The following is a 14,513-nucleotide window of genomic DNA, read 5'->3' as shown; positions in this document are numbered from 1 at the left end:
CACTCACATTCTTTACGATTTAGTGTAATTACATATAAACGCCATATGATTTGAAAATTTCATTTAATATTTTTGAGATTTGTTTTGGTTTAATAAATAAGTCAATCGACTAGCCAAAATTCACAAAACTTGATGAATGTAACAAAAAAGTTAGATAAAATTTATATTTATCCAAAATTGATTTATTACTAATTTATTGTATGTTGAATAAATAATTTTATAATCAAATCACATATATACATTTTCATACATTAATGCATGTGATGGGTTTATATTCACCGTTATAAAGGAAATTTGTTACAAAATATCTAGTTCACCTATAATAATTCAGTAATAAATCAATCTAGTGTAAAAATAAATTTTCATTCAATTTTTTATTAATATCAACAATTTCGACAATTTTTGATTAATTGAGGGGCCTATTTGTTATACGAGAATAAATCTCAAGAATATTGAATGTACTTTCTAAACCACAATAGGTTTATATATAATTGTACAAAAATTCAAAAGAATGAAGTATAATTGTCCCAATTAATATATAAACTGATTCGGTAGCTGAGGGTAATATAGTAAAAGCATATGCTCTCAAGGGACACGCGTCATCATATAGCAGCGAATAGAGTGGCTCACTGTAGGGCGCGAGTGTGCATAAAGTGCCTCTGACGGCAGCTGACTGGTTTTCCTTTCTGTCTCCGAAATTCCGAATTTCTCCTCCAAATTCCGATCTCCGACATCTGTCCCAACCACACCTTATAAAATCCCAGCGGCGGAAACCTCGCCTTAGATCTCTTCTTGTCGCTATACGCATAGATTCTCACGCAGTAAATGTGATCCAGTGTGTGTTTATATACAGATACAGTTGTTTGTATCTATACTTTTGAGTGTTTGATATATTTGGAGCTGTTGTATGAATATTTCTGTATTTATTTATGCGCACAAGTGGGGATTATGAAGTGAGATAGTGATTATTGATAAGATTAACGAATTAGAGAAGCACAAACAGTGATAATGAGAACACTGTGCGACGTTTGTGAGAGTGCGGCAGCGATTATATTCTGCGCGGCGGATGAGGCGGCGCTTTGTCGTTCTTGTGATGATAAGGTACGATGTTCCTTTGTTTGCACGCTTGAGCGCACATGTATCTGAACTGATGCGAGTATGAGTGGATCTAATTGGACTTTTTTCTTTTTTCCCCCCCAAGAAAAAAATACCAAACTTTTGCATGCAGTAATTGGCATATTTCGTTTATAAGGTTGCATTAGCTTGCCTTGGATATTGATTTATAGTTTCCGGATATGTTTTCTCAGACTGCGAGTTTAACTATATGATTAGAATTTATGATTTTAGAGGTTACGCTTCCGCGGGCTTGTGTGAGTAGAAACTGGGAAAATGTTATCTGTAGCATAGTCTATCAGGAAATATTATCTGACTGAGTACATGTCAGTTCCTATGTTATAGATGCTGTATTACTTCTTTATCGGTTTCCCGTTTATGCTGGTGTTGGCTATGCCTCATTACTTGAAGGAGCTCCCTTAAATTGGTAATTAGGTTGGCCTTTTTTTCAATGATTTTTGATGTTATAGTTGGCTTATCAACTTGACTTGCAAGATCCCTCTTCTTAATATCACGAGGTTAGTAGCGGTTTTAGTGAAGGATTGCCACTGCGAATAGATTACCTACTTTTTGGAATTGTATAAAAGGCTGCAACAATATAACTTACAAGTAAAGAAAGATTAAGTCTTGTATCAAGATGTGGAGAAGATGTATTGGTGTTCCTTGTTCTGTTAGGTGGGATTTATCTCTTCAAGTTTGTTACTCCTTCAAATACATTTGGCTCGTACTTGCTCGAATACTTAGCCAGTTGTCAACACTTTGATCTTTGTATGAAAATTGTTGTGGCAGGTCCACATGTGTAACAAGCTTGCCAGTAGACATGTACGAGTTGGACTTGCTGAGCCCAGTGAAGTCCCACGTTGCGACATATGCGAAAATGCTCCTGGTATGCTGCTTCATAACTCTTCCTTTCCTCCTCATATCTGAAAGGTGGCAACCGATTTTCAAAAATACTACCTGGGCCCTTTTGTGTAGCTTTCTTTTATTGTGAGATCGATGGAAGTTCCCTTTGTCTGCAATGCGATATGATTGTCCATGTCGGTGGTAAAAGAACCCATGGAAGATACCTCCTGCTGAGGCAGAGAGTTGAGGTTTGTGGTTGAACTAAAGGGCACTGGTTCTCATTTTTGTAACAGGCCAACATGAGAAGTTACCTTTATTTCTTCTATGGTCTGCTTCTGTAGTTTCCAGGCGACAAACCTGGAAGTGTAGATGAACCAGGATCACAAAGAGTTCATCTTGGTGAAGCAAAGAGGGAACCGATTCAGATGTCTAGTCTTAGAGCGAAAGAGAATCAGCAAAATCACCGGGATTCTCCTGAGCCAATTCTAGGTAACAACATTGATAGTCATGAGAAAATGGAGAATCAGTTGATTGACCTCAATTCCAGACCTCAAAGGGTGCACGGACAAACTCCGGGTAACCAGGTAAACTTTTTTAACCAGAATCATCACCTGTGCCTCAAAAACTATCATTGTTTGGTAACTCTTGGGTTATGGTCCAGTAATTTTAAAAATCAATCCTCTCTCTCTGTTTTCTTCCAAGGACCGACTGGATACTTTGGCTTACAACAATCATGAATCTGAAAGTGTGGTTCCAGATGGATACTTAAAAAGGGAGCCTGAGAAGTAATGAAGGTATATTCCATATATGTCTAAATATCTTGTAAATTTTCTGTCGTCTCTGTCAGGGTGAAATGTTGAATGATAGTTAGCAGCAGAAAAAGAGCCAAAAGAAGGAAAAACTTAATAATCTTTAACCATATTCCATAATGATGCTGCTTGATCTATATGTATCCTGCAGTTTGCTCCATATGAAGGGTTCCATATAGGCATGTTTTGATATTACTTAACTAATCCCTGTAACTGAAGTTTTCCTGACTTCTTTTTTCTTTATCAATAATTGTCGTTGTTTGGAATTTTTTGGATGTCCAGAGTGCTCATAATGATTCTTTTATTACCTTCAGTTTTCACTTTGCACGCAAAGACTTGTTAATAAGCAGGAGATTGTTGTGTTGTAATCATTTTAAATGAAAGCATTATGAATGCTAAACAGTGGGTTTATTTGAGCACTTCTCTACCTAATTAAATAATTTTTAAGATTTATTTTGAACATTGCATTTCTATCAAATATGTTGATTAATGTAACTGTTGCTTTCCAGAGCAAGCCTGATGAATGTGATATTTGTATTGCGTAGAGCGAAGAAATATCTTTGGATTGTATATTTTACCAACACTTTTCCAGCTTCTCTTCCAATTGCCTGTAGACCCGGCATTGTGCTTTGAGTTGTTACTAGCAACGGAATGAGACGGCACATGGGACAGCCCTGAAAGCCAACTGTAGGACCTTTATCTATTCAAGAGCCAACTTCAGTTCACCAAAATAGTCAAAACAAGTTTTTTGGCTATTCTTAGAGTTGTGCAGTGTTTCTAGTGAAGAAAGCTGTTCCGCAAGAAGTTTGTGGAATATGCTCTAATGTAAATTAGGAGACCTCAGAAATGTGAAAGTCGCCAATAAAACTGCTCAGGGAGGTCTTTTTCCTTTGTCTCTTATCATTTCTCTAAACTTATTTGGGTTTTCTTCCATACCCAAGGTATAATAGAAAATTGCTAGATGTTGGTTTAGTGGTCAAAGTCGAGGTCCTGTATCTGGAATTCGTTAGCTTATGTTGTGCAATGAACATAGTCACCAGTTGTATCTCAAAGCTCAACTTTGAAATCACTCGCTTCGTTGCTGCTTGAAATGGAATTGTGTTTCTTGTTTCATCTAGCATTGCTGTATTTGGCATGGGTTCTGAATCCTGATGTCCCGGAATATCCATCAATGCTGATTACGTTCGATTATCTTACATGTTTTCTGACTACACGAAGCAAAAGGTCTGAAATGCAACTTATGTCTGAGTTCTCCATTCTCCATTGGTTGTTTCACTAAAGTATAGATGTGCCAGAGCTTGACAGTATGTGTGTGTTTTGAGGAGATTTCAAGACCAGTCAGCTGCAGATGGAATCAGACCTTATAAAACAAAGTACTAGAAGATTTAAGCTATAAGAATATGCTGAGATTAAGCAGTTGAAGCTTCAACCTGTCTTGAGCATAAACTTTCAGAGCTAAAGCTACCAGTGAGAGTATTAGATTTTCTCTTCTGGCAGATCTGATCTTCAACAGTTCGGAAGGAGAAAATTTAAATCTATATGCTGTTATTCATAATGTAGATAGATATGTACTCCACAAGTCTTAAACACGACTCTGGAAAAATTTATATATCATGCTTCTGGCACAACATACTAACTAGTTCTCATCAGCATCAGGTTTATTAAGCAGTTAATAAAGTACATTTAATCAACAAAAATAGTCTCAATTGCTATAAGCATGAATGACAACACATCTTTTTATGCTTCATCTGTAGACATTTCCCTTTGGCAGTGCAAAGCAATAAGCTTTTAGTAGCTGTAGCCCTTGACAAACATTCCCTTCTTGGCTTCCTCAGACTCTCCCTCAGCGGTGTATTTGCCAAGCTGGGCCAGAGAGTTGGCCTTGGCCCGGACGAGCAAAGTCTCTTGAGCTGCCTTTACATTCTCTGGCAGCCCTCCCCATGTCTTGAGGCAGGTGTTCTGGAGTGCCCTGGCGTAGGAGAATGAGACGTGCCACGGGTTGGGAGCTTGGTTCATGGCATTCAAGTTCAGCGTGGCTTCGACCTCAGATTGCCCACCAGACAAGAACTGCTCAGAAGATCGAAACAATTTTCTTAGGTTGAAGACACGACTCATTTATACCTGTGTCGGATCAAGATAAATTAAGAACATATGTGAAATGAGTTCAGAAAACTTGCCATGATTCCAGGGACAGCTGGGGGAATTCTCCTGCGGAGGAGCTTGAGAGTGTAGTCAGCAACCTGCTCGGGGGTGGCCTTGTCCTTGCACTCAGCACCAGGAGTGACCATGCTAGGCTTGAGGAGAATACCCTCAAACATCACGTTGTTCTCAGCCAAGTAGAAGAAAACCTCAGCCCACACTTTCTGGGCAACCTCAAAAGTCCTATCAATGCCATGTTCACCATCCAGCAAGATTTCTGGCTCAACAATTGGGACCAGTCCATTGTCCTGAAAACCACCAAAATCAAGCTTAGCCTAAATGCAAAGCCAATAGAGACATGAGCCAAATAATGTTATCAATATACCTGAGAAATGGCAGCATAACGAGCCAGGCCCCAGGCAGCCTCCTTCACGGCCAAGGCAGAAGGGCCGTTGGGAATGCTCACAACAGTACGCCTGAATCATCAAAACATGAGAAGATATTAATTAATAGTTGCTCAAGCTCGACTTGTTTGAAACACTATAGAAACTTGTTTACATGAATACACATATAAAAGAAAATGGAACAATAAAATGCATTAATGCACCATTTAGCAAAACGGGCACCCTGTTGGTAGTAAGCAGCAGAGCGGGAAGCAAGGCCATCGAGCCCTTGGCACCAGGACTCATCGTTCGAACCAGCAAGGGGAACCAAACCCTGTTCATATCCAATTAAATTACACTTGCACAACTGATCATAACTAGTTAAAGCATCTCACTCGGCTTATATAGTCTGGCCAAACCCAACTAATCAAACAAGTAGTATAAGTTTATATGTCTTGTCGCCTTATACTATCTAACTAGTTAAGTTTGACACAGACCCGAGTTAAGGTAAAAATCAGGTTTTTTTATTTACCTTGTCGACTTTGATACCGGGGACAATGTTCTGCTCAACAAGGACATCAACCATCTTCTTGCCATCGATGGTGGATTGGTAAAGGGTCTCCTCGAAAAGGATGGCTCCGGAGATGTATTGGCCGAGGCCCGGGGCAGTCACGAGGAGGGTCCGGTAGGCTTGGCGGTTGGCCTCAGTGTTCTCGAGCCCAATGGAGGCCAGACGCTTTCCACAGGTGGCATTTGATTCATCCATGGCAAGGATTCCACGTCCTGGTGATGCAATAGTTTTCTACACCAACATACCAATGTGCATCACATTGTCAATAATGATATTTCCACGTAGTTGAAGTGATAGTAAAGAACCCATGAGTTGCGTGTGTGCGCTATGTATTTAGTGTTGATAGTACTGTCCCAGCTATAAACTTTGAGGGACAAGGCGTTCTTGATTTAACTTCACCAAGATATCTAACTTTTCCCATACAAGATTTGATTAATTAGGTGAGTGCTACAATATCAAACTAAACCAATACTTAAAACTAGCATAAGATTCAATAACAATAATTTAAAATAGAAACTCCGAGTAGCATGCTAGTGTAAAAGTAGAAGTACCGCCGTCTTGACGAGCTCATCAGCATAGGAGGAGGCGCGGATAAAGAGAGAAGAGGGGGCGGTGTTAGGGGTGCCGCGGGCGGAAATGGAACTAGGCTGGCGGAGAAGGGTCTGCCCCTTAACAAACTCAGACTTGTCAAGGACGGGAGATGACTTGAGGAGTGATGGTGAGGCCATTGCTAGCTAGCTATCTCTGATGGGATGATGTGTTTTTTGTGTGAACGTTAACACACAAATCTTATCCTCCTCTCACTCTCTTTGCCACACACACACACACCATACTATGCACTGCTGCTTGTGTGTGTGTATATATATAAGGGTTGCATGTGTAGAGTGTCAAAACGATGTCTTGTTTGAGGCTGGCATGAATGGACCAATGAGAGGTCGCCGTGTGGATGTGATTTGGCAGGCAGCGGAAGTGGTTGAAATAGATGGAACGACACCCACCTCGAAAAAAAAAATAAAGAAAGAAAAAGGGATTAATTAAAAAAATATAAAAATGAGATGTTTTCTTGAAGGTGTGCTAGAGGTAGAGGTGATGGTGTTGGGAGAGATTGTAGACTCTCACTACTTCACTGGGAAATAGAATGTAAAATGTGAGGCTGTGAGTGATGATGATGGGTTGTGATTAATGGACAGTATTTAGTGGCAGGATTTGGTGTGACAGTGAGCACCATATCAACCCTAGGCTCTTTTCCACGTCAACACCAAAATTTGAAGTTAAAAAAGAGAATTGGGGTCAAGGCTCATACTGAAAAAGCGTTGTTAGTGGTGGGTACGATTCTTCTTAATCACTATTATAGACCCTGAGAAAAAGAGATGGGGTTTAGATATATAAACCCTGCATCCTTTCAAACAACAACTTTGATGGAGCATCATTAAATAAAATCCTCTCGCCCTCTATCCTACCCATCTTCACTACCACGGAATAGTTACAAGAGCCTCTCTTTCCCCACCAGTTCAACATCTACCCATTGATTCAAACCAAACTTTGCCTGCCGCCTCTCCCTCACCATTTCTGTAGAAAGAAACCAAAGTTATAACGCCATATCACTGAATTTACTGCCACATATTCTAATCACCAGTAGAATGCATTCCTATGTCAGATCGTTCCAAGTAATTACTCATTGACATGTCTTTACACATGAAATTAAATTATACTAATAGGTCCCATTTGATTATTTATAATTACTAGTTACACATTTGGTTAGTATTATTAGAGTCCGATATTAATATCAAGCTCAGTCTTATTAATTACAATATACGGTATTATGAATCAAGTCTATTTAACTGATATAAATAATCCTACAAATTAAGGTTAATTTTTTTTTTGCCTAATTCACCCTTGGACTCTCTCCCTTCTTTCTCTTTCTTCTTCCCACGACTTAACGAACGCTTATTCCTCTGCTCTTTTCTCCCATTTTTTTCTCTGATCAAAATCTGATGAATAAAATAATAATTTAATAATAAAATATAGTAAAAATATTACTTATTTCTTATTTTGGACATTTAAAAAATATTTGAGTTTTTATCATTAATTACTTAATTGAATATTTTCAACTTCGGCTTTATATGAATTTACACAAAAAAAAGAAAAATTCACAAATTAATTTCATTTTAAGCAATTGTATTTCAATAAATAATTTAGTGATTCTTTTAATTATTTTTAAATTATTCACAAGTTACAATATAAAAATACAAATACCTTAAAAATGGATACCCTTTACAGTCTTTTCCTATTTAATCATACGTTATAATCCTTTCAACCAATCACCATATTATATTATCAAATAAGATATCCCACATACAATATTTCAAATCAAACATCACATAATGCAAGATAGAATTAATAATTATTCAATTTTCCATCCTATCTAATCTTATCATGTTTAATTCTATCATACAGATCAAATGAGCTCTATAATGTTTTGGTAATGCAAAATATGTCAAACATTTTGTTGGTAATTTAAGTGCATGATCGTTGAGCTATGGGTTCATACATTCCTATCCCGTGGTACGGAGGTAGGCCCGAAAAATATTCATTATTAATAGCTTGTTTGCTTTGTGTCCCAAAAATATCCTTTCTATTCTTCAAAAGAAAATGATATAATTCATTGCAATATTTAAATTATAGGAATTGACAAGATGATGGAGAAATCAATTAAATGTGAAGTTGAGGGAGAGAGAGATCCCACTAAGTTAACAATTGATAAACTAGTTCTAATATATCATCTCATATTAAAAAGATTGGGAAATTGCAGGACCAGATAAGAGTTCAGATGAGCACCGACGAAGGAAGATAATGTTTTTTTGTTGCATTTTCAGGACACACTCTTCAATGTGGTAGAGACAGGTAAAAAGAGTGAAATTGTCGATTTCAAGAATACCGCAGTTGGTGAAAACTTGATTGAAGTATGAATGAAACAAAAGTTCAAACTGAAATTCATAGCTGCAACGACATGCATGGCCAATGAGCTATTGTAGCCAAACAATCCTATCACTTAGCCTCTTCCTCCTTGCTTTTACGCAAGATGAGAGACTCTCTTGTTTTTCTTCTAATTTCCACTCGCAATACTTTCTTCATCTTGAATCTATACACATTTTTCATCATGTTCTTGCCCTAACTAAGGATTAGGATTGGCAACAAAGTATGCAAGAACTCCAACAAATGGTGCATTGATATAAGTTGTGGGTTCGGACTTCCGAAAATCGGCTCTATCATCCTCATAGTCATCGTCTTCCCCGGGCCCACCCACGATGGCCCCAACCAAGATGTTAGGATTAGGGTCCGACGAGTTAAAATAGGTTGATCCCTCCTTGCAACCGATGACCTGAGGATGATCTTTGGTGGAAGGAAGGGAGGAACCGCGATGGTGGATCCTTTGAGGGTACAAATTACTATACCCAACCATGTATGACATTCCCTTAGGATTTTCACCTAGGATATAATTAACTTGCCTTTGAGCTATTTGCCTCAGCTTTGAAGGGCTAATGCTGACTTCCCCACAGTTGACAGTTTGGGAAGATCTTTCCAAGTAATTTGCATAGACGAGTAAGAGGAAAGAAATGGTGGTTGCATGCTGTAAATTGCTACCGCCAGGCCTGTAAATGAGGCCTCCAGGAGTGAACTCTATGTGGTAGGAGGAAGACTCTGGTATGAGTGTGCACATGAAGCTATCGGCTGATGCTCTGTATGACTGGAGAGAGTACATGCTGCTCTCCAATACCTCCTGCAATAAAAGAAAATCGTTTCTTCTCACACTATACAGCATAAAATGCCTTTTCTTTATGTTTCTTGATTTCTACTCAACGTATATTTTATTTTCCTTCCCCTGGTGTGTTGGATATAAGTGAATAATCAACTTGTTTAAAGGAGTTCGCAGATATTAACCTTGGAAACTAGCACGTTTAGACCGGCATGTTTATTGTCCCATCCGAACTCATTAATGTTGTCATCGGCACCAAGAGTTTTGCCATTGTTTTGCAAGTAGTCAAGGTAAGAGTTATCCTGTGATGCCCTTCTTAGCCATGAAGCTCCCCACAGCAGTTCATCCTGTCCATCAACATAAAGAATAAAATCCTGAAGTCATAAAAACATCCTACCGTTGATACCAAGAGTCTGTCTGGAAATGGCTTACCTGATATCCATCAAAATCACAGTAAAATGGACAGACCCCATCTCTAATGTTAGAATTATCACTATAAGCGCCACGGTAACTATCTGCAAACTCAAAAACTCTAGTTGCAGTTCGAAACAGAGTCTCAGCATATCCGGGATCGGATGATCTGAACGCAATGGAGGAGGCAGCCAGTGCCGCGGCTGTCTCACCAGCAACGTCAGAGGCTGGATTTGGTGCATCAACCGTGTAAACTGTCCTAGCTGTGTCCATATCCTCTGGCCTTTCCCAACAATTATGGTCACTAATCGGATCTCCAACCTGAGAATGGTTGAGACATTCACTAAGAAAATCCAAGTTGCCAATATAGAAATGTAACAATTTCACTGATTAAATTTTTTTGTCAAGGGAGTCTCTGGATTGTGGTTTACCATTTTGGGTTTATTAGCTAAAATCATGGGAGGAGATGGACAGTTAAATATGGACAAATAGTTTAAAGGTGCAGAAATACTTTAAGTCCTCAATCATCAAAAGCTAACGCAGTATTTTATAGCCTAGTGGTGCAGTTAGTTGCCGAATCAGTCTACTTATCATAAGCTCATTGGAGACAGCAAAAAGAAACATGTCTCGAAGATAAATCACTGCACACACCAGTCAGTGTTTCACCAACCCCTTTGATTTTCTTCCCACTATTATATGTTTCCAACAGCCGGCCTACGAGTCTCCTTTGAGTCTCTTTTACCTTAATTAAGCCCATGTATGTAGAATGGCTCACCACATTGTGAGGGTCACCAAGAAAGGCTCGAGCAACTGGGCATAAGATAATTCATAGAGAAATGAGCTCTCACGCATAATTAGGTACAGTGATAGTGTACTTTTCTACCATTAGATTTGTGCAGAAGATAAGTGGGACCCAAAAAGGTTTACTGGTGAGAGACAGACAAACTCAATGCTCCACGGGTCAGGGACCTGACATGACATTTTCCCTCAGCCACACACATCATCCTCCTCCCCGCTTACCCTCACAGCAGGGGCAATTGGCAAACAGGTAGTTGTTGGTTTATCTACTCATTTTTTCTGAGTCTTTCAACTGTCATAAAATTTCTAACTACATTCACCTGTTTTACTTTATTAGCAATTAAAAGTCTTATTTTTCACTTTTGCTTTGATAATACTTGCTTGCATATCATTGTCTTAATTTATTTTCAGAGACCACAAACAGAACAATCAGACGTGAGTAATGAAAATTTTGGACATAATAACAATACACCAAACCATAATCATTCAGGATATTAATGGTGATAATGGAAGTCGTACATAACCAATCATGATTTAGTCCTCTTGCGACTTGCATTATTGAAACTAAACACGTAAGGCTACCCACAAATACAGAGCCGATTAAAAGGAAAAAGAAAATAGTAATTATAGAATAACAGCAAAGAACCTGATGTGAGTTTGTTCCGTGATCAACAGTGTACAGTAAAACACAGAGGGAAAATTGGGAAAAATAAACACTAAAGATGACTCTTATCTTTTTATTTGTTTTTTTATTTTCCATAACGTAGATCGTTATGTACCTGAACAAAAATACGGTTGGGTTGAGAAACCGTCTTCAACAAATAATCCGTGGCCCACCTGATCGCCACCAGAGCATTCCTCAGCTCCGCCGGCGGCATGCACTCCCCAAACTCCACCACGCTCCACGCCAGCATCGTGGTGGTGAACGCCATCGGAAAATTAAACTTAACATTATCTCCGGCGTCATAGTATCCGCCGGTCAAATCCTGCGACACCATCCACCCATCGCCAAGCCCGGAGTTCCCCCGCCAAGCCAACCTCTGGTCCGCCGGCAAGTACCCGGAACGCTGTCCCTCGAAAAACATAATAGATTTGGACAATGCGTCGGCGTAGTCATGGTAACTCACCGCAAAAAATGGGAATTGGGAGAGAAGAAGTAGGAAGAGTATGTAGTATGGTTTCATGATTGAGAAAGATTAAACTCAGAATTTGAGGGGAGAGGGAGCGATTGAGGGGTATGGGTATAGCAAAACTAAACTAAACTAAAACCCCCACAAGAAGTTGTGTATGGTGAGTGAAAAGTACGTGCAGATGTGTGGGTTATATAAGTGTGAGATCCTATGTTTATATTCTAGTTATGTCAATTTTCTTGGACTTAGCCTCTGCCTTTCTTTTTCATAAATTCCTTAATCTTGCATCCTATTGCTTCAACTTCTACCTTTCCACTCCTCTTTTTATCCATTTATAGTCAATTTCATTTTATAAAATTCCAAATATATGTATATAATTTAAATCATAATTACAATAAATTCTAATCTCAGAGTCAAATTTCAACAATTTCTCACTTGATAATACTCAATCAATTTACAAGTTTTCTTAAAAAAATAAGTTACTATATCTTTTGATGAATAGTTGTGTTTTACTTTTTTATAAAGACACTTATAAGTAAAAAAATCTTCTAAATTCAAAAAACTTCTAGAAAATTTAAAAAATAAGCTCATCATCTCCGGCCTTCCCTTTATTATTATTATTCAAATCAAGTTTGACTTGATCAAATATATTATCGACCAAATATTATATATTTACTTTATAATTAATCATTGTTGTTGAACTATATACAACAAGTAGAGCATAAAAATATATTATACATTGTTGTTTGGAGGATTCACGGGCGTATGGGTTGGGGGAGGGAAAGGGAATAGGCGCCGACACGAGTAGTATTGGTGTCAGTTCAAATTCACATGCACCGAGAAATGTTATGAGTTATGTGACTCCCCTACCCCCACAACCCCTTGCTTCCTTTTCTCCTTGTGCTATTAATTTCTCAAGCACTTGTTATTTATATTTTCCGCTACTAACACTTAATACTACTCAGCTAATAATGTCACCACATTATTCTACATTCTTATTTCTTTTTTTCTTTAAGAAGAAGAAATTAAATGAACAAAAGCGGGCAAGTTGAGAGTGTGCATATCGAGGATGGTGTGCTGAATTTCTCTGCAAAAATTCTTATCTTTTCAGGTAAGGCAAATGAGATGAAAGGGTGGGGCCCAAATTATTTACTTTTTGTTTATAAGATTGAAGAATAACGAATGAATAATAATTCTGCTTTTTTGGTTGATTTGGTGCAGTGAATCTGCAATTCGAGTAAAAATATAATGAAAAGGGTGATGAATTTCATGACGTGTTTGTTTGCAAGCTGTGATGTCGTATTAAGGGTGTGGTGGAATTTTGGGCATCCCTACCTAGAAACAGTGCAATAAGAAGACACACAAGGGTACAGCCATAGGCATGTGAATCAACATTTCACATCAATTCACCACCTATCATTATGTGTTATTATTCAACCCGTAATAACGATAATAATTCAATTGTTTCTTTATTTATTTTATTTCTAATTATCTCAGCAATTTGATCCTCCAGCAGCAGCATGGGATCAGAAGTTGCTTTTCTTCACCACCACACATGGGATTGGGATGGAATGCTTAAAGTAAATTTCTGAGTATGTACAGTTGAAGGAAATGGGTGGGATTTTCTGACAAAGGGGTATTTGAAAAGCTTTTTTCAGCTCAAAAGTGATTCTCCTCCTCCCCCTCAGGCCTCATAGGATAATGTAACTTGGCAGAATGACTTCTTCCAAGGGCCAACTGCATTGCATTCCCTTTTGCCAGATCCACAAGCAACTTTCCTAACTTCTTTATTTTATCCCTTCCCTAATAACTAAAAATTAAGCTACGGTTGGATGTGAGATTTTGATTAACAAAATGAAATGAGATTGGAAATAGTAAGAATCATTTTCAACATGTATCAGTAGGTTCATGATTATCAGGAACCAGCTACAGTTAGGCTCATTTTTGTTTGAACTTGTTGCAGGGGGAATGCAAAATATGCAAACATTTGAAGATTTAATAATATCTATCTAATTCCATTAAGTGAGATCACTGATCATTTTGTGACTAACAAATGTTGGGGAAAAAATAGTAAAATACTTATAATAATATTTTGTAATATATCATAATAAAATAAAAATTTAAAATTAATGTAGTTTAATCAGCATATAATCACAATGCTGATGAGAAAACAATAGAGGATTTGTAATATTGTTAAAAAAAATTAAAAATACTAATTAAAGGTGACCTCAAGCTTTCTTAATCAACATGAGCTACAGCCTAATGTTACACACCAGTCCAACTCCTGCTCAAGGTCACATAAAAGACGTCTATAACTCAAGTGGTCATATGAAAAATGCACAAAAATTTTCAGTACTGAACTTCAAGTCGCCTGCAATCCTATGCCACAGCATACATCAGATTAAACAAATGCCTGGAATGACTGAGATGCTGGCTTCCAACAATAAACTTATCCTAAGGGCCAAGGGCAACCATTTTAATCATCAGTTTAAAATTTGTAGTTGAATGCCACCACAGTAACAGTGATCATCAATTTGTCAGCAAGGCTCTAACTTCCAA

The 14,513-nt window shown here is 38.0% G+C and overlaps 3 protein-coding genes across 6 annotated transcripts; 1 reads left to right on the top strand and 2 right to left on the bottom strand.

The window, feature by feature from the left end:
• On the top strand, window positions 662-3,882 carry LOC105169701 (B-box zinc finger protein 19). Of its 4 annotated transcripts, none has more exons than XM_011090186.2 (6): window positions 662-1,101; window positions 1,903-1,999; window positions 2,089-2,204; window positions 2,298-2,540; window positions 2,659-2,750; window positions 3,275-3,882. In XM_011090186.2, the coding sequence occupies exons 1-5, from the start codon at window positions 1,009-1,011 to the stop codon at window positions 2,743-2,745; spliced, it is 636 nt and encodes a 211-aa protein (XP_011088488.1). In that variant the 5' UTR covers window positions 662-1,008; the 3' UTR covers window positions 2,746-2,750; window positions 3,275-3,882. The 4 variants fall into 4 exon arrangements, with proteins under 4 accessions (XP_011088488.1, XP_020551622.1, XP_020551621.1 ...); XM_020695963.1 differs by having other exon boundaries at window positions 694-1,101; window positions 3,380-3,882; XM_020695962.1 differs by having other exon boundaries at window positions 694-1,101; window positions 3,358-3,882.
• Window positions 4,348-6,712, bottom strand: LOC105169700 (fructose-bisphosphate aldolase 1, chloroplastic). The gene is made up of 6 exons (XM_011090185.2): window positions 6,410-6,712; window positions 5,820-6,089; window positions 5,512-5,621; window positions 5,290-5,380; window positions 4,943-5,212; window positions 4,348-4,832 (listed from the first exon to the last, which is right to left on the bottom strand). Exons 1-6 carry the CDS (start codon window positions 6,584-6,586, stop codon window positions 4,554-4,556), a joined length of 1,197 nt encoding a protein of 398 aa, XP_011088487.1. The 5' UTR covers window positions 6,587-6,712; the 3' UTR covers window positions 4,348-4,553.
• Window positions 8,817-12,238, bottom strand: LOC105169699 (endoglucanase 24). Its single transcript, XM_011090184.2, has 4 exons — window positions 11,604-12,238; window positions 10,048-10,347; window positions 9,801-9,962; window positions 8,817-9,639 (listed from the first exon to the last, which is right to left on the bottom strand). The coding sequence occupies exons 1-4, from the start codon at window positions 12,006-12,008 to the stop codon at window positions 9,034-9,036; spliced, it is 1,473 nt and encodes a 490-aa protein (XP_011088486.1). The 5' UTR covers window positions 12,009-12,238; the 3' UTR covers window positions 8,817-9,033.

Source organism: Sesamum indicum, linkage group LG8, assembly GCF_000512975.1.
Source record: "Sesamum indicum cultivar Zhongzhi No. 13 linkage group LG8, S_indicum_v1.0, whole genome shotgun sequence".
Taxonomy (NCBI): Eukaryota; Viridiplantae; Streptophyta; class Magnoliopsida; order Lamiales; family Pedaliaceae; genus Sesamum; species Sesamum indicum.
This window is presented reverse-complemented; position numbering and strand designations above follow the sequence as displayed.

What these genes read in the sequence shown, in the direction of transcription:
- LOC105169699 (XM_011090184.2), bottom strand. Translation starts at nt 12,008, where the DNA reads ATGAAACCATACTACATACTCTTCCTACTTCTTCTCTCCCAATTCCCA. An exon ending in GTGATTTTGATGGATATCAG is followed by an intron (nt 9,963 to 10,047) that starts GTAAGCCATTTC and finishes GTTGATGGACAG; the next exon opens with GATGAACTGCTGTGGGGAGC. An exon ending in TAAACGTGCTAGTTTCCAAG is followed by an intron (nt 9,640 to 9,800) that starts GTTAATATCTGC and finishes CTTTTATTGCAG; the next exon opens with GAGGTATTGGAGAGCAGCAT.
- LOC105169700 (XM_011090185.2), bottom strand. Translation starts at nt 6,586, where the DNA reads ATGGCCTCACCATCACTCCTCAAGTCATCTCCCGTCCTTGACAAGTCT. An exon ending in ATGAGCTCGTCAAGACGGCG is followed by an intron (nt 6,090 to 6,409) that starts GTACTTCTACTT and finishes ATGTTGGTGTAG; the next exon opens with AAAACTATTGCATCACCAGG. An exon ending in GGTGCCCGTTTTGCTAAATG is followed by an intron (nt 5,381 to 5,511) that starts GTGCATTAATGC and finishes TTGATGATTCAG; the next exon opens with GCGTACTGTTGTGAGCATTC.
- LOC105169701 (XM_011090186.2), top strand. Translation starts at nt 1,009, where the DNA reads ATGAGAACACTGTGCGACGTTTGTGAGAGTGCGGCAGCGATTATATTC. An exon ending in CATATGCGAAAATGCTCCTG is followed by an intron (nt 2,000 to 2,088) that starts GTATGCTGCTTC and finishes CCTTTTGTGTAG; the next exon opens with CTTTCTTTTATTGTGAGATC. An exon ending in TGCTGAGGCAGAGAGTTGAG is followed by an intron (nt 2,205 to 2,297) that starts GTTTGTGGTTGA and finishes CTGCTTCTGTAG; the next exon opens with TTTCCAGGCGACAAACCTGG.